The 23,385-nt window shown below is 40.8% G+C and overlaps 2 protein-coding genes across 4 annotated transcripts in view; one reads left to right on the top strand and one right to left on the bottom strand.

Annotated features, from left to right (window-relative positions):
• The window catches only part of fer1l6 (fer-1 like family member 6), a 28,234-nt gene extending 11,821 nt beyond the window's left edge, over positions 1-16,413 (top strand). Inside the window, exons 14-38 of the mRNA XM_079665791.1 lie at positions 335-459; positions 1,111-1,245; positions 2,470-2,619; positions 3,156-3,263; positions 3,543-3,605; positions 4,251-4,349; positions 4,595-4,799; positions 5,354-5,505; positions 5,628-5,750; positions 5,838-5,880; positions 6,290-6,334; positions 6,820-6,914; positions 8,185-8,313; positions 8,403-8,543; positions 9,134-9,261; positions 9,365-9,535; positions 10,080-10,234; positions 10,496-10,638; positions 10,868-10,956; positions 11,054-11,152; positions 11,553-11,673; positions 11,772-11,892; positions 12,397-12,554; positions 13,047-13,147; positions 13,915-16,413. Coding sequence (XP_079521917.1) covers positions 335-459; positions 1,111-1,245; positions 2,470-2,619; positions 3,156-3,263; positions 3,543-3,605; positions 4,251-4,349; positions 4,595-4,799; positions 5,354-5,505; positions 5,628-5,750; positions 5,838-5,880; positions 6,290-6,334; positions 6,820-6,914; positions 8,185-8,313; positions 8,403-8,543; positions 9,134-9,261; positions 9,365-9,535; positions 10,080-10,234; positions 10,496-10,638; positions 10,868-10,956; positions 11,054-11,152; positions 11,553-11,673; positions 11,772-11,892; positions 12,397-12,554; positions 13,047-13,147; positions 13,915-14,095 — 3,080 coding nt within the window. The 3' untranslated portion in view covers positions 14,096-16,413. The remainder of the gene's footprint in view (positions 1-334; positions 460-1,110; positions 1,246-2,469; positions 2,620-3,155; positions 3,264-3,542; positions 3,606-4,250; positions 4,350-4,594; positions 4,800-5,353; positions 5,506-5,627; positions 5,751-5,837; positions 5,881-6,289; positions 6,335-6,819; positions 6,915-8,184; positions 8,314-8,402; positions 8,544-9,133; positions 9,262-9,364; positions 9,536-10,079; positions 10,235-10,495; positions 10,639-10,867; positions 10,957-11,053; positions 11,153-11,552; positions 11,674-11,771; positions 11,893-12,396; positions 12,555-13,046; positions 13,148-13,914) is intronic.
• On the bottom strand, positions 15,719-23,355 carry LOC307028722 (uncharacterized protein). 3 transcript variants are annotated; one of them, XM_079663986.1, is made up of 11 exons: positions 23,114-23,355; positions 22,885-22,990; positions 21,625-22,111; positions 21,389-21,541; positions 20,686-20,900; positions 19,957-20,079; positions 19,496-19,559; positions 19,057-19,260; positions 18,039-18,130; positions 17,271-17,349; positions 15,719-16,756 (listed from the first exon to the last, which is right to left on the bottom strand). In XM_079663986.1, exons 3-11 carry the CDS (start codon positions 22,055-22,057, stop codon positions 16,512-16,514), a joined length of 1,608 nt encoding a protein of 535 aa, XP_079520112.1. In that variant the 5' UTR covers positions 22,058-22,111; positions 22,885-22,990; positions 23,114-23,355; the 3' UTR covers positions 15,719-16,511. The 3 variants fall into 3 exon arrangements, with proteins under 3 accessions (XP_079520112.1, XP_079520113.1, XP_079520114.1); XM_079663987.1 differs by lacking the exon at positions 23,114-23,355 and adding an exon at positions 23,090-23,108; XM_079663988.1 differs by having other exon boundaries at positions 18,039-18,125; positions 19,055-19,260; positions 22,885-23,158.
• Between the last annotated feature and the right edge of the window lie 30 nt (positions 23,356-23,385).

Raw genomic sequence — 23,385 nt, 5'->3', positions numbered from 1 at the left:
GTATCACAGTGGGAACGAAGCAGGGGAGGCTAGCTCACTTTTCTCTATCTTCTCATGGTACAAATGTTATCAAGAAAGGGAGTAAAGAGAAACTGACTTCACGGAGAGAAAAAAAGGGGGCGAATTAGCCACACATGAAGATAAAGAAATGCAACTAAAAGGATTCACTGTTGAAATTGCAATAAGAACCATGACATGAACAGTATAACTCCAGTTACATTATATTTATGTAAGCTTCCACATCAGTTATCTAGGAGGATAAACGTGTTTTTGGGATGTGCTTTTAAGTCACCCTAAACTACATGTTTAGTTGTGTGTATGTCTTTGTCTCCAGAGCAGTATGAATTTGAGATGAGGTGCCACATGTATCAGGCCCGGGGTCTCATCGCTGCAGACAACACCGGCCTGTCCGACCCGTTCGCCCGGGTCACATATCTATCCAACAGCCAAACCACCAACGTAAGTGTGTGTTTTTATTCCTAGAACATTAATAATGTGTTCTGGGATACTGGTCGTCTAGCTCAGGGGTTCCCAAACTTTTCAGCCCGCGACCCCCAAAATAACAGTGCCAGAGACTGGTGACCCCCTGTCGACGAGGGGGGGGGGGCTGCACTCGCTGCAATCGCCTCATTGCGGGGAAAATTATACAGATGACTAGTCCGCCCCTGAAAATGTCTATGCAAACGTTATTATTCATAATTTTTTTTTTTTTATTATTACAAAAAATAATCAATTCTTTTTTATACATTTTTTATTTTTTTATTTTCCATTTTTATTTTGTAATCATCTTGCGACCCCCACCCGGGGTTTTGCGACCCCCCGGGGGGTCGCGACCCCCACTTTGGGAACCCCTGGTCTAGCTGCCTGGGTAACAGGTGAACTTGTGTCTTATTGCAGCTTGTGCCTTTCATTATTTGAATACACTTAGAAAAAGAGAAAAAAAAACATGTGTACCATCTAAATGATGTGGATCAAACTTCGCAGCATTGACAAAATATTTCGCTAGCATTACAATAATAGTTGCTTCGGTGCACAGTGACAAGGTGGTCTGTTTTAAGTTCTGATTGTTTATGTGTTTGTGTTCATGGTGTGTGTTTTTGTTGCTGTCAGGTGATCAGTCAGACTCTCAGCCCGACATGGAATCAGTGTTTGCCGATGGGCCGCCTGATGCTGAGTGGAGACCTGCAGCACATCCAGGAGGAGCCACCACGCATTGTCATCGAGGTGTACGACGAGGACGCACTGGTAATACTACTTTGATACGATACGTCACGATACGTCACGATACGAAACAATACGGCAAGATACGGCAAGATACGTCACAATTAGAGATGTCCCGATCCGATCACGTGATCGGGGATCGGAGCCGATCACGTGATTTTCAAAAGATCGGAATCGGGAGAAAAAAATCGGGATTGGGATTTTTTTTTTTTTTTTTTAAATACTTTTTTTTTTTTATTCATTGTTACAAAACAAAAATGCCCATGTTCAAGTCTTAAAATCATCCTGAGGCCTTAGTTTTGGTTTCAAATGACACAACATCATGTATGTGTTGCTTCTTTGGGGCTTGTTTTCATAGACCTGGTTGCTTATTTCTCAAATCTGGCAACAGAGTGGGCAGGGCGCAGTGTCTAATTGTAGCAGTAAGCTAACGAGTACTGATAAGCTTTATTTGTTTTGATCCAATGCTGCACAACTGAACTGATCCAATGCTGCTGTGAAAGAAAGAAGATATATCCATGTTGGATAGAATATCCAATTTAAATTAAAAAAATAACCTTAAGGGACAACTTGAATGCTTTTTTTCTTTTTTTTCTCTTAATGCATTGCATAAAGATCGGATCGGGAAAAATCGGTATCAGCTAATTGTCAAAATCAAATGATCGGAATCGGATCGGGAGCAAAAAAAGGTGATCGGGACATCCCTAGTCACAATACATTACAAATCGATGCAATACATTACGATACGAAACAACACGATACAATACAAAACGAGAAACTATTACTTTATTCTCAGCTCAGATCTAAATGTTTTCTTGCATTACAGCAGCTACATCCGCAACATCAACAAAAACTATTTTAGGATTTACTCGACAAAAGAGTGCTATCATGAGAACCCATATTTCTGATTTGATGTTAACAATTCATATTCATAGATTTTCTCAAAGCTTGATACAATCTTTGAGAACATTTTCATTTGGTTGTGCAGCTTTGACTTTAAAGCAGTTGACACACACATGTAATACTATAGAACACTCATAATCAGAGACATAAAAAACAAAAAAATGTGTCTACTCACCCCAAAAGACTTAGCGTGGTAGACAGAATAAATGATTTGTTTGTGCTTAGGCAGATTCACTGAATGAGTTATTTCCAGTGTAGCAGATGGTCCATCCCGCATTGGTTTCATCAATGTTTTAGGTCGTTGTAATTGAATTGGGGGGTCCTCTGTCTGATTTCCTCCTGCAGGGTAAGGCGGAGTACCTGGGAGCCACGGTGGCAGTACCTGAGGTCCGGCTGGCCTCCGACGCCTACACCCCCCCGACTCTGCAGTACAGCTCGCTGCACTGTGGCAGCCAGCCTGGGGGAGACCTGCTGGCTGCATTCGAGCTACTGCAGGCCAGTCTATTAAACGTTTAGTTTCCATCCTGACTGAGACCGCAGAAATGTGATCCAGTTGTTATCCATGGCCTACTCGTATCTATCTGATGGAGTTTCACAAAAGAATACAACACGTTATATTTGATTTGATTTAATAAGCAGGTAAAATCCAGAAGGTTTCCTTTGCTTGTTGATATGAAACTTAAAATGACACGGTAAGTAAACTGTGTGACTCGACAGTGTAACTGAAGTAAATGCGCCAGGGAGCGTTCTCTTAAAGTAACGGTACACAATGCAAAATAATTAAGAAGGTCTACTCTAGAATAATATATTAAACTTAAATATAAATCTCAATAAAATATATACTTGTCCATTATGATAACTGTACTTGTGATATACGAATATTCAAATAAGAAACTAAATGAAAATAAAATAATGGTAAAACTTTGAGAAAGATAACAAGCAGGTCCTTGTCTCGTGCAATGATGATGAACGATGAAGAACATAGAAAGAATCTCTTGTAATGATTTAGGTTCGTTGTCATGAATGTGTAGATCCAAAAGTCCGCAGAGCAGCGTCTGCCGGCGTTGGAGGAAGGAGAAGACGGCTTCTACACAGTCCCTGCCAACATCAGACCTGTTCTCAGTACCTACAGGCTGGAGGTGTGTGTGCTTTCGGACTCTATGCATGCTATGTATTTGGTACCCTGTTTCTTTATTTTATGTCAATAAAACATTATATTGTTCTACTATCGATGCTCTTTTGCCATTATACGATTGTTTTATCTTGATAATATAAAAGGTTAAGGGGTTTAAAATGTTTACACTACAGGACTTTCTTACGTCAATTTTAGAATTTTTTCTATCAAAGATATTTGGACTCATAATCCGACCAGAGATGTTTTAGTTACCAAACCTTTTTGTGTGTGTTCTGTCCACCAGGTGTTATTCTGGGGTCTGAGAGAGCTGAAGAAGGTTCAGTTCCTGTCTGTTGATCGTCCACAGGTATACACACACACACACACACACACACACACACATACACACACACATACACATACACATATACACACACACACACACCATGTATACATTACTTCAGGGGACATTACATTGACTTCCATGCATTTCCTGGAGACTTATCCTAACCTTAACCATTACCAACACATGCCTAACCCTAACCATTACCCTAAACCTAACCAAGCCTAAAATTAAGGATTCCCCTCATGGGGACCTCCATTTTGTCCCCATAAGGGAAGCCAGTCCCCACACGAGACTGTGTAAACAGATTTAGGTCTCCACAAGGATAGTAATGCTAGGCCACACACACACACACACACACACACACACACACACACACACACACACACACACACACACACACACACACACACACACACTTCATGCATTTAGAGAATCAGGGTTACCAAGTGATGCATCTTGCTTTTATTGTTTTTTTATCATTTGTGTATTGTGCTTTATATCTATAGCACTTCAGGTTGCCTTCGGGTATGAAGTAGCTTTAAATGAGTCTTGCCTCGACCACTTAATTCACACTAGATAGGATCTAAAAAATTGTGAACGCTTTAAATTAAAAAAAAAAGATAAAACCAGCAGGAAATGAAATAAGCAACACTTTCTTTTGTCTAGGTCTTCATAGAGTGTGCCGGTAAAACCCTGCGTTCCTCCGTAATTCAGAAGTACAAGTCCAACCCAAACTTCACCACGCTGGTTGATGCCATAGTGCTGGTAAGACTAACAGAGCATCGATAGACCTTATTGCTCTGGAGGCTGAATGTGAGTTTATACATCTTATGGAAAGCTGACAGTGTACTCCCCTGGTTTGGAACTGGATGTTCAACAATCAAACATGTTTCTTGCCCATGAAGTGTACAAGGGTGTCCCTGGGTCGAGTCTGGCTGAGGAATGAATACGTTTATTTAATCTTTTATTTTCATAACATAACATTTCTTCTCTCTTTTGCCGTGCTTTAGGAGTTACCAGAAAACGAGCTCCTCCACCCTCCTCTCAGCATCACTGTTGTGGATTGGCGGGCCTTTGGTCGCAGCACATTGGTTGGAAACCACATCATCAACAATCTCAAGGCCTTCAAATACACTCCCCCCCCAGCCCTGCCTGCTCCTGTAGAAACACACCAACCCCCCAAGGTCCTGACGCCAGAGCAACTAAGCGATGAAGGTAATAAATTTGTGTGTGACTTTGTGTTGGTGTCCAATGTGCTGCTGTTATTGAAAGCTAAGAAGCAGAACAAGCGTATTATATTGGTATGGTCAACAACAACTTCTACATTGGTCTCTCTTGTTTTTGTTGATGCCATCTTACGTTGTGGTTTGACGGTGGAGAAAAAGCTATTGTTGCTTTGAAAATCTTTGCAATCATAAAACCAATTCTAAAAGTATTTTTTCATATTTTTATGTTAAAAAAAGATTTTTTTAAACCTTAAAATCTCCTCTTTACTCAAATGCAAATGCTCTGGGTTTATGAACAATTTGCCTTGTGAGCTTGAAAATTCATTATTGAACTTGAAAAATACTGAAAATGTGTAAGCACACTCGCTGGAAATGTTCAGGCACATCTCATGTTGTTCCTCTAACTTCATCTATTGATGTGACAGAAAACGTCCTGTTGGTGTTATGATTTCAAAATCATGATAGCTTGATTGATCCTCCAGTCCAGTCGGCTAAGTAGATCTTTTCCCATTGGAAGATGTATTTGTGTCTCTCTCCCAATAGGACTGTTTCAGTTTGCTGGAGAGACCAGTTCATCCGCGGTACTAACAAGTGAAGATTTCCTGATCACTGTGGAGGAGGAAGCTCCACCTCCTCCTCCTCTTCCTCCGCCTCCAGCTCAACCCACCCCGGGAAAAAAACCCAGGAAGAAAAGGGTGAGAGATACTGCATATATAAATAATTTAATAAATAATAATAATAATGTTGTTATTGATAACATATTATCATCATTTAAATAATCTTTTGCATGTTTTTTCTTTGTGTATTTTTAATCCAGGACAGCAAAATAGATGGCACTCGTGGTCGCTCCACCAAGAGGAAGAAAAGGACCATAGCTGACGAATCAGCAGAGTGTGTCATCGACTGGTGGTCCAAATACTACGCATCTGTGGAGAAACAGGTAGCACTGATATCTGAGTTATGTTGCAAAAGAACCAAAACGTGTAAGTCAAATAATGAAACATGTGCCCTTCTGTTTTTGTTCCAGGCCAAACAGGACGGCTCTTTATTCCCCAAGGTCTTTGAAAAAGGTATGAACACCTCTGATGGGACATTAGGTTATCTTTGAACACTTGGTTGAAATTAAGTATTATTTTATTCTTTATCGGGTTTCTGACACCAGAAACATTACAGTTTTTAAATAACAATCACAACATTCTGACTAGCAGCTATATTGAAGGTAAAGGTAAACAATGGTAGAAAATAGGAATGATTTCCAAAAACATGAAGTTGTGTTGAATAAAAACCATAGTGCATTTTTATTTTTGCCGCATTAATGTGAATGGAGACCTTTGCAAAAGTCCACTTACTTTAATATTTTCACCACTGATACTATCAATTTAGATCTTATATAATATATAAATATGCAAGTGGTTTCAGGATGGGTTACTCAATCATTTTTCCCCCCGACCCACACACACATATTGTTGTGATTTGCAGCTTTGCCGTTGGAGGGCTTGCTCAGCACTGGAATAAGCTCCTTAGGTAAGGACAAAGACATGCAGCTAAAATAGTTAAAGATTGTCATTAAAGGTATATAAGGTACAAATGTCAGCAGCATTTAAAGTTGGCCCCTTAGCAAGAGAGAGAGCAGCAACAGTCAAGCAAACTAGAGTGTTAATTAAAAAAAGGGGACAATGCTATAACTGCACTTAAGCTTGCCTATGTTTCAGATGCTGATGGTCTCTGGACAAATCAGTATTTGGCAACCTTTGATTGAAAACATGCTGCATACCTTACAGTACTTATTGGATCATGGAACTAATTGGTACTTTTTAAACCACTCTTGTGTCATTTCTAGCCTTATGAATGACAATAGGGATCATGGTGTTTCTTAAGTTGTTAAAACGTGATGGATTTGGTTTTGTCTTCCTTGCAGTTAACTGCTTTGACATCACAATGCAAACACATGTTTTTGATTTCTCTTCACATCCATGCCACTTCGCTTTGTGTCTTGTTTGTTTCATCAGTCAGCTTCTCAGATGGAGACAAGAAGAAAAAACTGAAAGAGAAAGGAACCCTGGAGACAAACATTGTCCAGTCTACTAAATTAGCCACACTAAAGGTAATTAGTGCATGAACACTGCAAGTTCATCAAGGTCACAGCAGACACTGACTGATTTCCAACTAGATGCTCCAAATGAAAGACTGCTAAAAACAAATAGAGTAACGGACAACAGAAAACACAGGTTAGATTGTATATCGACTGTTTTGATTGACAGCTTCCTTGCTCTCCTATTAGTTGTGTTACACCTATCAGGATATAAACTGAACAAAAATATAAACGCAACACTTTTGTTTTTGCTCCCATTTTTCAAGAGATGAACTCAAAGATCTAAAACATTTTCTATATACACAAAATAACCATTTCTCTCAAATATTGTTCACAAATCTGAAAAAATCTGTGATAGTGAGCACTTCTCCTTTGCCGAGATAATCCATCCCACCTCACAGGTGAGGCATATCAAGATGCTGATTAGACAGCATGATTATTGCACAGGTGTGCCTTAGGCTGACCACAATAAAAGGCCACTCTGAAACGTGCAGTTTTGCTTTATTGGGGGGGTCTGGGGGGGGGAAGTTGCTGGATATTGGCAGGAACTGGAACACGCTGTCGTATACGCCGATCCAGAGCATCCCAAACATGCTCAATGGGTGACATGTTAGGGTTAGGGTTAGGGTTTAACCCTAGAGTTTTCGGAACCCCCCCAGACCCCCCGAATAAAGCAAAACTGCACGTTTCAGAGTGGCCTTTTATTGTGGCCAGCCTAAGGCACACCTGTGCAATAATCATGCTGTCTAATCAGCATCTTGATATGCCACACCTGTGAGGTGGGATGGATTATCTCGGCAAAGGAGAAGTGCTCACTATCACAGATTTTTTCAGATTTGTGAACAATATTTGAGAGAAATGGTTATTTTGTGTAAATAGAAAATGTTTTAGATCTTTGATTTCATCTCATGAAAAATGGGAGCAAAAACAAAAGTGTTGCGTTTATATTTTTGTTCAGTGTACAATGCAAGTTATCATTGGTTTATAGAGTGGGTGCCTCAGATCAGTGTGCAAAAAGGATACACTGTAAAATTGTTGTTTTTACCAGGATTGTTTGGTTTGAATATTTTGTGCATTTGTTAAAGATATAATTTGACCTATACAAGGATGAATGTTGTTGTTGTTGTTGTTGTTGTTGTTGTAAAGCAAAGATCTGAGTGGATTCTCCAGTCTGCATAAATAGTTAATTATATATTCTAAGCAGTCTATGATTCTAAGAGATAAAAAACCTTATGAATATGTGTTGGTAAAAAATGTTTGTGTGCTGATAATGTCTCTACAGCTGTACAACAAGGAGCTGGAGGCAGAGTTTGGGCCTTTTGATGACTGGGTGAGCACATATGAGCTGTTCAGAGGGAAAGCCAATGAGGAAGAGGGAGCGAGTGATGAGAGATTTGTTGGCAAATTTAAGGTGAGACAATAGTTGAATGTCCTCCCTGGAAACCAATGACATATCCTAACTATTGATCTAATACACTTTGTGTTAAATCTTCTCTGCAGGGGCGATTCTGCCTGTACAAGATGAATGAGGACGAGGTGGAGGAGTGGGAAGATGCCGCTGACATGGGAGACATCAAAGTCAACAGAGGAGTCCCTGACAACGGGAAGGTCCAAGTCCTCATAAGGGTTTACATCGTCTCTGTACGTCCTCATTCCTACAGATCAGTTTGTCATTTACACTAAACTGCACAGCTGTTTAGAGCATCTCATCATACTGTAACTGTCCAAACACCTGGGGGAAATATATTGCATTTGAAGTAACTAAGCTTCTTTAACTGAAGTGTTTAAAATGCCTGCAAGAAAATAGAAAGTTATGGAGATATTGTGTTTGGTGAGAGCTTCCAGTTTTCTGTTTATTTAAAGTAATAAATGTACATTGATCACTTAGGCTGTTGTTGCCCTTTCAAATCAAATCAAGTGAACTTGATATGGCACAGAATTACAAATCACACATTTTTCCTATTGTACGAAGACATTTTTGTCACACAGTGTTTTTTCGTCATGTTTGCTGTCTGTAATGCTTTGGTTTTAATACCGCATTGCACATCTTAGCTATTTGAACTATTGTATTCCTGCAGGATACTCTTTAAATTATATTTGAACTTATTCGTACGCCTTTTACAACATGTATAATATCACCAATATGTAGGGTGCAGGATACATGACTTTGTAGTTGTGTAATTACCATATTAGATTAGATATTCTATTTATATTCTTCTCTCTCTCTCCAGGCATCTAACCTGCACCCATCTGATCCGGATGGAAAGTCCGACCCTTACATTGTGCTTCGGCTTGGCAAGAATGAAATCAAAGACAGAGACAACTACATTCCCAAACAGCTGAACCCTGTGTTTGGAAGGTGTGTGACTGACAGCTTCTCCCTCATTTTAAAAGTACAACTAAACTCAGGCAATATTTTTGTTTTATACTTGAAACATAACTTCTCCAACTCCTGCTTGTAGTTCTTTTGAGATGCAGGCGTCATTCCCTCAGGAGTCTCTGCTGTCGGTGGTGATCTATGACTATGACATGGTGGGCGGGGACGACCTGATCGGAGAGACTCGCATCGACCTGGAGAACCGATTCTACAGCCGACACAGAGCCACCTGTGGACTCCCGACTGAGTACAGCCTGTGAGTCTGGGCCTGTGCCTTCGTGGAGCTCCTGCTGATTGTGAACATTATATCTATGTTTGACTTAGCAGACTCTTTTATTAGAAGCAACTTACAATAAGTGCAATCCACCATGAAGAAGTACATTAGCTTTCAATAATCCAAACCATTTTAAATGCTACTGCATACTGTACAAATATGTTTTTTTATTGGCCAAAGTGCAGTGAAAGCAGATGGGTTTCCTTCTGCAACTGTATGAATATATGTAGACTTTCTTCTGTCTTGATGGGGGCTTTTTCCACCATCTTGGAGACAAGGTTTGTTTTTGTTGAGGAAACCAGGGTCCTATTCACCAGAGTTATGTTTCACACTTCATTCTTATGATTAATCCTGCTGGTTGTACTCATAGTTCATACGTTTGTCATCTCTGTGTTCCTATTTCATTGTTATTTCATCCAAACAAACAAATCTAAGTAGGAAGGACTGCCATGGAGAAATCTTTCCAAACTTTGAATCAAAACCTTAAAAATTGGTTTGATAATGACACTCTCTGTTCGTCTGTTAGTGACGGTTATAATGCCTGGAGGGACTGCCTGAAGCCTTCAGAGCTGCTGTCTAAGCGCTGCAGAGATAACGGTCTGGGGGAACCTAAATTTGCTCCAGGACGCATCACTGTGGCGGACAAAGTTTTTGGTGGCAAGACGCTCTTCATGATTGAAGGTAAAGAAGTGTGTGTGTGTGTGTGTGTGTGTGTGTGTGTGTGTGTGTGTGTGTGTGTGTGTGTGTGTGTGTGTGTGTGTGTGTGTGTGTGTGTGTGTGTGTGTGTGTGTGTGTGTGTGTGTGTGTGTGTGTGTGTGTGTGTGTGTGTGTGTGTGTGTGTGTGTGTGTGTGTGTGTGTGTGTGTGTGTGTGTGTGTGTGTGTGTGTGTGTGTGTGTGTGTGTGAGTGAGTGAGACATTAATGATGTGTGCACACATCTCAGACGAGCCTCTGGAGTCCTATGAGCACTTGTCTCTAAAGATCCTGCACCGCTGGTCAGAGATCCCGGTTGTGGGATGCAAGCTGGTGCCAGAACACATCGAGACCAGAACTCTGTTCAACAAGGCTCGGCCCGGCATGGATCAGGTATTTTTCTTAAACTATTTAACAACTGTAAGTCCAATACGATCTGATGGAGCCAATCTAGAACTACGCTTAGTATAGTGCTACTTATTTTGGGTTGAGTGCAATAGTATGAGACAGACTGATGTTGAGGAGTATTTACATGTATCTGCATCAGAAACTGTTTGAATATTCTACTGTGCGTGTGCGTGTGCGTGTGTGTGTGTGTGTGTGTGTGTGTGTGTGTGTGTAGGGTCAGGTCCGGATGTGGGTAGATATGTTTCCCATGGACTCACCTCACCCTGGACCTTCAGTGGACATTTCACCGCGAAAACCAAAAGGGTGAGAGCTGTCTCTCTAAAGGCCATTCTTTAAAAGGGGCAATAAAACAATGCTTGTTTCTAAAATGACATGTTGAACCCCAATGCGTTGTGTACAGGTACGAGCTGCGTATCATCATCTGGAACACAGAAGATGTGATTCTGGAGGATAGCAACTTCCTGACTGGTCAACAGTCCAGTGATATCTACGTCAAGGGGTAACTCCAGCTCTTTTTCTGTATAGGGTGGTGCAGGAATCAGTCCTGAAACCCGGAGATGAGTTAGCATTTTTACGACCCCCAGTTCGCTCATCTCGTCCCCTGCAACCCCTTGGATGTAGTTCAACTATGGCCTTAAATGAGCTTTTTACTCGAGGCGATTGCATTTTTGCTTTTAAAAAATCATAAAAGTGTTAATATGTGGAGATTAGCCTGCAGAACAAATTGTGTAAGTATCATAAATGTCTTAACCGCAGATCTTATTATTAAAAAGAACATGTGATCACTCTATGTTACAAAAGCAGATGTTCTCGTACAAACATTAGCCTACTTATTCCTCAATTTCAAATTAAGACTGAATGTCTATGTAAACACTGCTGCTGTCTTTGTTTCACTGTAGCTGGTTGAAAGGTTTAGAGGCCGACCGACAGGAGACGGACGTCCACTACAACTCTCTGACCGGAGAGGGAAACTTCAACTGGCGCTTTGTGTTTCCCTTCTGCTATCTGCCTGCTGAGAAGGTACTGGCAAATACACTGACGGTCACACCTCATGATCCCTGCTGAAAAAAGTAGGACCTGCAAAGAATATCAAATGTATAACACATACCTCTTCACAGACAGTAGTGGTGAGGAAGAGAGAGCACATTTTCTCTCTGGACAAAACAGAGCAGAAGCTTCCTGCCATCCTCAGTCTGCAGGTTTGGGACTTTGAGACGCTGTCTTCTGACGACTTCCTAGGTGAGTGAGTGAGTGAGTGAGTGAGTGAGTGAGTGAGTGAGTGAGTGAGTGAGTGTGTGTGTGTGTGTGTGTGTGTATTGGAAAAGCCATATATCCATTATGTTCTCCTCTCTCACTATCGCACATCGCCAAACTATCATAATATAAGCTATTTCCAAAAAACGCATTATACTCCACCGCAAATTATGGAACGGTTCCCTTTCAATTAAACCTGGTCAAATGTCCTCTTTCCTGATCAGAACCTCGCAACACAAATAAAATAGCTGGAATTTATCAAAAAGGAGAATATCTGTTCTTCTTAACTCTTCTTGTAATTTCCCCTTAATTTGTATTCCCCTTTAAAAATCTTTATATTGTTCGATATACTTTCAGTTTTGCTTCCATGTTGGTATCCATTGTGATTAATGATCACTCAGGAATAAAGCAATGCTTTCCATCCTTGCAACAGAACAGAAAATGTGCAACCATGTTTGACTGATAAAGTGCTTTGCCTCTGTCGAGTAGGCACGTTGGAGTTGGACCTGCATGGTTTCCCTCGAGGGACAAAGACAGCAAAGTCGTGTAAGGTGGACATGTTGACGGACGGGACAGACAGAATCTCCATCTTCCAGCAGAAGAGATCGAGAGGTTGGTGGCCCTTCACCAAAGCTGGAGAGCTGACGGTATGTACACGCACACACACACACACACACACACACACACACACACACACACACACACACACACACACACACACACACACACACACACACACACACACACACACACACACACACACACACACACACACACACACACAGCACAAAACAATGCTGTCTCTCAATGTGCGTAATTGTGCACTTACTTTTGCTGTTTCAAGTACTTAAATGCGTTCCCATGTGAAGTATGAGTACCATGATGTTGTAGTGATAACCGTCGAAATGTTATCATACTCAAAAAATGTCATAGTATATTTTGTGGAAGATATCATGGAAAAATACTGTAGTGTGTCAAAACATTTGAAATTAGTTATAGAATAGTTTGTCAGAAATATCACGTCGTACTACAGTGACAACGCTAGATGTACACACTGCCCAAAAGTTCCCAGACTAAAACTTTGACTCACAGTTGTGAAAACGTTGAATTAATGGAGTTATGTGCTCTTAATCCATCAGGGAAAAGTGGAGGTGGAGTTCCATCTTGTGACAGGGGAGGAGGCTGAAAAAAATCCTGTTGGCAAAGCACGCAAGGAGCCGGAGCCGCTTCCAAAACCAAAGTAAGAGTCTGGCTGTATTCTCTCTAAAGAACAATCTAATCTGGTTTGTTTGTGTGTTCTTTCTCTGAAGGTTTGTGTTGCTTTAACAGTGTGGATTTCAGAGGACACACAGAGTACATGTGTTAAAAGGAGGTTCGAAACAATAACTTAAAGGTCACCTGCTGTTATGCAAAATCCACTTTTTCACGTCTTTTCTACATCAACCTGTGTCCCCTCTGTGTACAAAAATTCTGAAAGTATCAGGAAAAAAGATTTGAATATAAAAACCTGTCTGAAAATGAGATGATCAGATTTTGGCCGCTTTACGATGTCATGGCGATTTTTAATGATTTTTTTGGCTTGTGTAACCATTAGCCAATCACCAACAAGGTAATTGTATCAGAAATAACCATACAGTTGTATATATACCCTCATGTAGTACACACTATACAGGTACACTTGATCCGAAAAAAAGTCAGTGTATCAAACATTTTTGAAAAGAAAGTCATACTATATACTATGTCGACATTAAACTTGACTTTTTTACATACAACACTTACTTTTTATGACATCTCGACATCTTAACAATGAGAATTATCCATTTCTTTACACATTTTATTCGAAGTACGTTTTTAAAAATCAGTTATTCTTGTGGATGCTCTTTGTATTCTTTTTCATTCAAGAATATAAAAACTGTCCGACATTTAATAAAGCTGTTCAAACTAAATACTTTAAAGTGTAGTAATAATTCAAACTCAAATTCTCCCTCCTCCTCTCGCTGCCCCCAGTCGTCCTGACACCTCCTTCTCGTGGTTCGTGAATCCTTTCAAGTGTTTCTTCCACTTGGTGTGGCGGAGCTACAAGAAGTACATCATCATCGCCTTGGTGCTGCTCATCGTCATGCTGTTCCTCGCCCTGCTGTTCTACACACTGCCATCAGCCATTTCTCAGAGGATAGTCAATGGATAACACACGCTAACATTTTATTTTAAAAGAAGGGATGACTTTTAGACGATGCAACTCCGCCTTCCTCTCATGACAGCTTCTACAAAGTCTTATATACCAAGTTTTAAAGGGACAAACCTGGTTAAGTGCCCATCTTTAAAAACATATATAACAAAAATAAGGATATACATGGTCAGTCCCTTTTGTTTTGGATTTGTCTTGACTTCAGAAGGAACAATTAGTCTTTGGGCTAAGGCTGTGTAGATATATTTTAAGATTTCACAGACGAACTAGATATCTTTAAATGGAAATTGTAAAACAAAAACATGGAATATTGAGTTTTTGAAGTCTCAACACATTGCTAACACGACGTATGTTAGGGTTAATAATGGCCTTCATCGTCTTCCTAGGGTTTAATGGTTATCAACTCAATTTCAATCAGGAGAGACGGTTTTGATGTAAGAATACATATTTATTGTCAGGAATACACAAATGAATGTAATGGAGTTTTGGCGATTAGGCCCCGTTGTGCAGGAGTATCATTCGGGAGTGGAGAACCGATCCGATGAAACCCCCCGGGGTCTAGACTCTGGTGGTGGTGAATGGATAGTTGGGTTCTGTCTGAAGGGGAGGGGCTTATTGACCCTGGATTCAGAGGGACAGGAGGTGAAAAGGGGGTGGAGGAGGGTTGCGTCGAGTCACCTGAAATGACAGCTGACAGGGGGGAGAGCACATTTAAAAGGTTTAGCAGAGCGCTATGATAGGCTTGTGAGAATAGAGCGAAGTGATTGGTTAAGCTGGGGAGTGACGCCCCCGATCACTTATTGAGAGGAGAGAGTAGTAACATGGAAATAGGGGACTGGCTTATCTAAAGCTAGTTGAGTAGCACTTGAAATGTTTTAGCTCTATGAAACCTGATGTACTTATATGATTCTGTTTTCTTCAAGTTTGTATCTTGTTGGTCGAATGCACTTATTGTAAGTCGCTTTGGATAAAAGTGTCAGCTAAATGTAATAAAATAGTAAATGAATGAGTAAAGAAGGTCTTTCTGGTTGAACTTGCGCTGAGCTTCATTTGTCTTCCAACAACTGCTTGAGCTGAAGCACTCTCACACACAATGAGAATCATGGCTTTTATCTTACATCTTTTACAATGTAGTCGAAGTACAAAGGTGCTTTACAACCAATAGGAAGAGGGGGGATGATTACCCAAAAAGCTCTTTCAACGTATCGTATGTTATCTTAGTGATGTTCAAAGATAAAAACCTGTAGCTGTACTCCAAACGTATCTACATGTTATATTAAGGAGGAGTGTGGCTTTGTCAAAATAAGAGTTCAACACAGAGCTTCTTTTAGCTGCCTTTAATGTTACTGAACACAGGCTTCTCATTTTGATCTGGTGATTGCCAATCTTCAGTTTATTTTTGACAAACTACAAAATATTGTATTCTTATTAGCAGCCTCAAGTCTTTGCAATACTTTTCCGGCAATTTCTTTGTGTATTACACATTTCAACTCCAAAACAAAGTGCAAAAAATACAGTTACCATCACACTGGAAATTCCTTTCTTGTAGACCAGCGATTCCCAACCTGTGGGCCGCGGCCCCCTAGTGGTCCGCGAAGGCATTGCAAGTGGGCCGCCAATTAATTTGCAAAACATTATGATTTGTGCGGAAACTTTTTTTTTTTTTTTTTGAACCTCTTTTCTTTTTCTTTCTTGATCCTCCTTAGCAACAGTCATTACAGTCCTTCACAGCGGTCTGAACTACTGGATTAACAACGTGTCACATGTTCTGAATTGACCAATCAGAACTTCATTTAGCCTCCGTATTGTTTATGGTTGAATGTTGGCCGCAACATTTTTTTTAGATTCTTAAGTGGGCCCTGAGTTGAAAAAGGTTGGGAACCGCTGGTCTAGACTTTTAAAAGACAGTAACATGCATTTAAATCAACAAAATCATATATTACTCATGTTGCATTATACATGTATCCAACAAACCTTTCATTTTAAAATAAATAAGCACTAAGCATGTACAGGAAAGCTCAAGATGACTTACTTTGAAGGTTTTTACATATATACACATTTGAAAGCATTTCCTGTGTATAGGATATTTTTTACATACGGTTTTAAAATGGGTTTTAAAATGTGTTTTAAAATCAAACAGGGATAAGCTTGTACACATGACTGGTTGTTATGTTGAACTGATTAAAAAAGGTAATCCATATAAGATGCTCTTGTTTTTTTCTGCACATATGGGTATAAGGTAGTTGTACGTCTGACCTGATGAAGATACACTATCAATTGAAACATTTTCATCTAATAAAAGGAGTTATTGAAGTGTGCAGGCTTCTGTTTTGTGATGGAAAGGTGATGAATGATGAAGTGTCTGATTGACCTTTCCTGAACACCAAACATGACACATTCGTAAAAACCTCTGATCTCACTGCAAGATATCCGTGTCTGTCAGAGAGATGCTCTGCTGCAGCAAGCTGGCCTGGGGGTAGGAAGAGGATGAAAATGTCACAGCGTGTTGATGTGGGGCCATGTTGGGGCCTCTGAGGAGGGGAGAGGAGGAGCAGGAGGAGGAGGGAGTGAAGGGGAGGCTGTTTGTCGCATGCAGCTTCGACATGTTGAGGAAGTTGTTGGACTGAAGCATCTGCCTCTGCTGACTGCTGGAGGTGGCAGCTAAAAAATAAAGATGGCAATTTATTAGTTTAAAAATTGCAGACGTGTTTTCTGGCCTTCACTTCAAAAACAATATGCTGTTCGAATTGGGCTGAAAGCTGAGCTTGTGGTAATGCTGCTTACAGCTTTCTCATTAACCACTCTTCAAAACCACTTTAGACGTATATATATGTATTAATGTTTATAATTATATTCACTTTGAACTCATTTACTTCGTGTTTGAACTGTTATTATTGTTCTTATTTTGAAGTATATAAAATTGTATTTGTTTCACTCTTATTGTCGATGTTGTTCTTACACCTGCATTTCCCTAAGCACTCCCTTGGGAGGAATACACAGACATAGTTGCCACACATCCAAGTCGTGTCTACTAACAGTCATACACACCAGGTAAATATACTCTGGATGACGCGAAGATGTTATAAACAAACTTTGCGCAAGACTTTGAAAGCAGGAACTCAAGACTATTACTGAGGGATGACACTGGCATTTTAACCACTAGGGTGCGTCTTACCGCAGGTCACTCTGAGCTGCTGATGCTGGCTGCTGATAGGGAAACCAGTTTGACAAAGACCTGCAGCGCCATCAGGAGCCTAAGAATGAGAAAGACAAAAACGACAGGCTTCGTCTTATTGGGAAGGAAGGTTATTGTATGTAAATGATACTTGTGGGTAGTAGTGGGGTCTGTAGATAGCAGCGTACTTCTTAATTATTCAAAACTAAACCGTGTAGCAGATACTGTGCAGTCAATTCATGTATTGACCTTTATGTCTCAAGCAGGATCTGCTGCTCAAGTGTGAGTGGCGGTATCACTTCCTAGCTTGAGTGTGGTCACTTACAGCACTGACGATAAGTGGTGCGATTTCATGTTAGCTTCTCTAACACAGAGAAAATCACTAAAAGTATCCCTGAAGGTCTCATTTAAAAACAGACTAAATAGAAAACAGAAAGAAATAATTTTCATGCACCTGAAAGACAAGTTTGACAAACGTTTCCTTGAGATAATTAATAATTAAGTAGAACACTTCCATGAGTCAGAGGCCGTTTCTCAATGTCGAGTATACCTGCTGCAGAGCCACTATTTCAAGTATACGTCGACGTCATCGAGTGGCGCCGAAGGACTGTTTAAATGCATTTTAAATGCCCAGCATTCGGCGCCACTCGATGACGAAGTATACTTGAAATAGTGGCTCTGCAGCAGGGATACTCGACATTGAGAAACCGCCAGAGACTTTGTTTTACATCATGCACTCCTTTCTTTGATGAAGCAGTCATTACTGACCGGAGCCTGGTTCACACAGGCCTGGAGTTTCCTCTTCGCTCTCCATCTGGCCACTCTCAGTCTGGTCTTCTCTCGGCGCTCGCGTACCTTCAACAGAACAAAATATTTTTTCCTTTCAATATAGAGAAATGTAAGAATGTAACGATCAACTATCTGCACCAGGGGTTACCATAGTCCCCACTGAAATGTATTAACTACAGGCTATATGCATACATTCAAAAAAATAAACAAAGACAGGTTTCCTGCGTTATTCAAGTGTACTGTATTCACAGTTTGAGCCAAACAAAACCAACAAAACCTAACAAAAAGTCCACTCACGATACACTGAAATTGTCTTTTCGTCTAATCCAGGCCATAGTTCATTGAAACACAAAGAAAAAACTGTTGCTCCTGCGCCCGTCGGCGTCAACAACAGAAATGTTTGTAGTGCCTATTTTGGCTATAATCCACAAAAAAGGAAACACGATGATCCGCGTGGCACAAAGGAGCGATCTCACCATGCGTTGGAGAGAATCTCTCTTTCGCTCTGTGCACGTCCTCTCCAAGGAGACGTGCTTCCAGGTCGCTCGATGCAATATTCCCATATGGTTATTTTCAGTTATTTCCCCCCGTTTGCATTTAACATATATATACATGCTGAGGAAGATTTGAATACCCGCACACATGCTTCCTCCTCCCGTGAGAACCACCCCTGGCATCCCGGTGACGCGCCCACTAAAAAGCCTCTGGGCGCGCAGCCTTTGGTTCACCATGTACAAAACATATATTTGTAAATAGGACGTTCAATAACCTAAAAGCATGGAAGACTATTGGTATGATGACATCTGACTGTACCCAATCGAGGCAGGAGATACCAAGCTGTTCAGCAGTGTGTGTGTGTGTGTGTGTGTGTGTGTGTGTGTGTGTGTGTGTGTGTGTGTGTGTGTGTGTGTGTGTGTGTGTGTGTGTGTGTGTGTGTGTGTGTGTGTGTGTGTGTGTGTGTGTGTGTGTGTAAGGACAGGGTCAGGTCAACTAACCAGGTCTGCAAGCATCGGCTGAGGCAGCGTCTTCTCCAGCTCTCTGCGTCTGTTGATGCTTCGCTTGCGGAGCTCATTCCTGCGCAGCTTGAAATCTTCATAAAGACTGAGGTCTTTAGTCCATGGCCGCACCGCCTGGCGATGTGGGAGACCTGATGGCGAATAACCCATGGACTGCAGGGAGCTCAAAGGCTGAGGCATCAGATCTGAGAGCAAACACACAGAGAGGTTTGCAGTGATTTGGATTTTTAATAGGTCAATACATCATGGAGCTGATTTATATATCAATGGCATCTTGTTTTTATACAAGTGATCAATACTGCTTTGTTTGGCCAGGGGGAGTCAACTAGGGAAACATCATCAAGAGCATTTTTTTTTTTTTGAACTAGCCAAGCAGTCTCAGAAGCATCTGCTCACACTCTCATACACAGATGTACTCACCAGTGCATGGTCCTGCTGCGCTGTAGGCTGCAGAGTTACTTTCTGGAAGCCCTGACCTTTGAGTCTGGAGGAAGTGAAAAAAACATTCATTTCTTTCAAGAGGCCCTTTTAAATAGCCTGTGGTATTCATGTGTATGTACAATAAGGGATCTTAATGATCTAATTTTGATACTCTATTTCTAAAGAAAAACCGTGCAAGGGCTGCAAAGCACTCTGGTCCATTGTCTACACCCACAAATGGCAATGATGCGACTTCATCACTGTGAGATCTGTGCCTGATTGACAGTTGAAACTATCAGAGGCCAAAACAAAAAAGTCCAAAACTAACTTATGTAGAGAGTTATTATTTTTTAAAAGGTTCTTAAAAAAAAAATCTTCTTAACAATTTGGGAAAAACCCTCTCACAAGAACTCAGGTGCTGACCTTGTTTTGTCAGCTTGAACATTCAGCTCTAGCCTCACCTCTGACTCTGGAAGAGGACCCTGCTGCAGCTGGCAGTCCAGCAGAAGGTTGGCCATCACATCCTGCTCTTCCTCTGGCTCCTCCTTTATGCAGATCTCCTCCTCCTCCTCCTCCTGCTTCACCTGCATTACACCAAGAAAGGACTTTAGGACTACGATAAGAAAACACAGCGTAATACCTCCAGTCGTTTTTTCTGGCACACTTAATTCTCCTTTGGACTGATTTACTTATTTTGCTTTATACTAAATTACTTTTCTTATAAATGATACGATATACTCCTACTAGTATTACACCTCTTGAGGTATATCTAGTAACCGTTGTATCCGCAGTGTGTCCAACAACACCCCTAAGTTGTTATTATAAGTTATTATAGTCAATAAACCTGCGAAGATTTGTTTGTATTTATCCGTTTACATTTCAGTTTTGATGCTGCTGTAACAATCAATAAAGGTTTTTCTAATAAGTTGTAAAGAAACATTACAAAACAATGACAAATGATGGTTAATCAATTAATTCATGCTTTTGTTGATATATTATTAGTAATGTTTTTGTAATTGTTCCTGTTTAACACAGTTCTTCTAATATAGATTTATATAGAGCTAATCCTTGCTCCTCCCTAAAGGTCAGGGCGTGATGCAGGTTGGCCACTTCAGCACGGGGGTGTATTTATGAAAAACACTACTGCTTATGCAAAACCAATAGGATGAAGTCTGGAAGTGTGTGGTTACTTGTGAAGCAGAGGAGTGCAGAGTGGAGCTATCGGCCTGGGTGGAAACATGAGGGGACGGTGAGCAAGTGGCTGACTGCTGCTCCAGAGCCTGGACAGGAGGAGGATCCAGGTGAGCGTCCCCTCCCTCTGAGTGTGGCTGCAGAGTGACGGTCCACTTACAGTCGTTCTCCTGATCATGGATGTGAGCTACGTGTCGCTCTACAGGAAAGAACACTGCACAAACACAGTATTTTGTTCAGAGACACACAGCAACATTTTATCAATCCATATGCAGCTGATTCTGATTCTCGCTCGACACCAAGTCAAATTCCTCGTACGTGTGAACCTACCTGGTGATAAACCCGTTTCTGATTCTGATTCCTTTTGGTTTGCTATTCTCCATTCAGTGTGTATTCTGACTAATACTCAATTTCCCCAAATCCAGTATCCAATATTTAACTTTTAAAATATACAATAATAAAAGTAAATAGGATAATGCCTACTTTTTACATCAACAGATATCATTTAAACTTTTCCAAATTAAGTTTGAAGGGAACAACATGTAGAAAAGAAGGCAGCAGTATCTCTCACACACACACACACACACACACACACACACACACACACACACACACACACACACACACACACACACACACACACACACACACACACACACACACACACACACACACACACACACACACACACACACACAGTACCTGTGCTGCTGTCCTGACTAGATTCTGTAGGAGTGTTCAAAGAGAGTGAGACTGGCAGCAGCAGGTCAGACGTGTCAGAGCTCAGATCTCCCACATCTGAATGACAAAGCGCTCCGATTGCACGCCTGCTTGTGCTGTGTGGGGAGCTGCATTCTGGAAGCACACACACAGAAAGGAGTAAGACCCATTGCAGTGGAGGGGGCCAAATATGTGTCAGTCATCTCCATGGCCATTACCTTGATTGCTTGTTGACAGTGGTCCCTCAGGGTTCGTTATTGAGCATGATGGAGAAATCTCAGTGGAGGAAACCCCCGCCCCACCTCTCTGTGCTTGAAGGTACATGGACGGGTGAATGCGGCCCAGAGTGGAGGCAGAAACTCGTTGCTCCAGCTCCTCCTCCACTCCTTGCCTGTAGTATTTTAGCTTTAGCTCTGTATACCGCAGCTTGGCTCGGATGTTTTCATTCTCTTTCTCTTTTTGGGCTTTTTCCCTTTGCAATGACGCAACGTCCCTCTGCATCAGCGCCACATGGCCTTTCAGCTCCTCAAATTTGACTCCCACCACTTTTAGCATCTCAGCCAACACCGTCTCCACCGCTCCGTTCACTGCTCGCTCAACCACGGCACGCATCTGGCCTCGAATCAGCGACACGGCAATGCTGACGTCCATTTTGAAAAGACCTCTGACCAAAGAGAGGCTGGAGAACGTTCATCAAAATGTTACCTGCATCCACAAATAAATTGCAATTAAAAGGTGCAGTTTGATTATTGAACTTGTTGTCTAATCTACAACAATGTCACCTAATCCAACAGTCTAGATAGCAAAGAGAATACAAAAATGGCATACAGAGAAATAAACCAAAAATGTAGTCCCAAGTTTTTGTTAAAGATGATTATTGTCGTGCAGGAATGCCAAATAACATAATATAGAGTAGACAGCTCTGCAGTGACAGGCATTTGAATATGTAGCTGCATGTTCCTTCCTGCTGAACGGAGCTAACCAGGGAAACAAACAACAAATCTGCCAATTATGACATGTCAGACAGACAGCAAAACACTACGATCAAACTAAATGAAATTACTAGGACTGCCCCGTGTAGGTCATTTTGGCTTTTTTTTATATTGTGAATTACTTATTTGCATGAAACACTGCTTTTGCATTATGCTTCTTTTTATGTTTAGCTAAGTACATTTACAAGTACTGTACTTAAGTACAATTTTTAGGGACCTGTACTTTACTTGAGTATTTAAATTATGTGTTACTTTGTACAAGATCAGAGTACTTCTTCCACCTCTCCTTATATGAATGCAGGTCTTTAAACCGGTGATAAACTACGTCACAGAACCATCTTGGACCTCCGATTTGTGAAGTTGCTATGGATACATTAATAACCTTTATAGTAATCTCCCATATTAGAAACTCGAGTTGAAAATTGTCAGACTATGTAGACTGTTGTATATACACATTAGGATGAAAGATAAAAACATTGTACTTACCTTTTATTGTTGTTGGTGATAAACAGCTTAGCCTGTTAGCTGATTGCTAACTGGCTAAAAAAGCCTTTAACAGATCGTTGGCTTCTCACAGTCTTTGTAACAGTAGCTGTCGATTCAAAAACATTGATCACTTTTATGTTTTCATTGCATTGACTCCAGTTTTATTATCAAAAGACTGCTTCTTTCAACGAAAATGTGAAAATACTTCTCAACAGCTGTGTTGTTTTACCATAACAACGGCCAAGTGTTTCCGGATGAATCTTCTTCGTTGGTTTTAATGTCAGGATGGTTGGCGTAACTTAAGATTCATACCGCCACCTACTGTAAAGAGCATGTAGTTGTAATAATAATAATACTTTATTTACAGAGCAACTTTCATGCAAGATTCAGCCCAAAGTGCTTTACAGAGCAAGACAAGATACATACAATAACAATGAATACAAATAGAGATTGAGGAACATGATTGAAAACAAGTTATAAAAAACAACAGAAAGAGTTGAT

Source organism: Notothenia rossii (assembly GCF_949606895.1).
Source record: "Notothenia rossii genome assembly, chromosome: 2".
Taxonomy (NCBI): domain Eukaryota; kingdom Metazoa; phylum Chordata; class Actinopteri; order Perciformes; family Nototheniidae; genus Notothenia; species Notothenia rossii.
This window is presented reverse-complemented; position numbering and strand designations above follow the sequence as displayed.

What these genes read in the sequence shown, in the direction of transcription:
- LOC307028722 (XM_079663986.1), bottom strand. Translation starts at nt 22,057, where the DNA reads ATGGACGTCAGCATTGCCGTGTCGCTGATTCGAGGCCAGATGCGTGCC. An exon ending in TGCACTCCTCTGCTTCACAA is followed by an intron (nt 20,080 to 20,685) that starts GTAACCACACAC and finishes GGTGTAATGCAG; the next exon opens with GTGAAGCAGGAGGAGGAGGA. An exon ending in CCTGTGTGAACCAGGCTCCG is followed by an intron (nt 17,350 to 18,038) that starts GTCAGTAATGAC and finishes TCTCATTCTTAG; the next exon opens with GCTCCTGATGGCGCTGCAGG.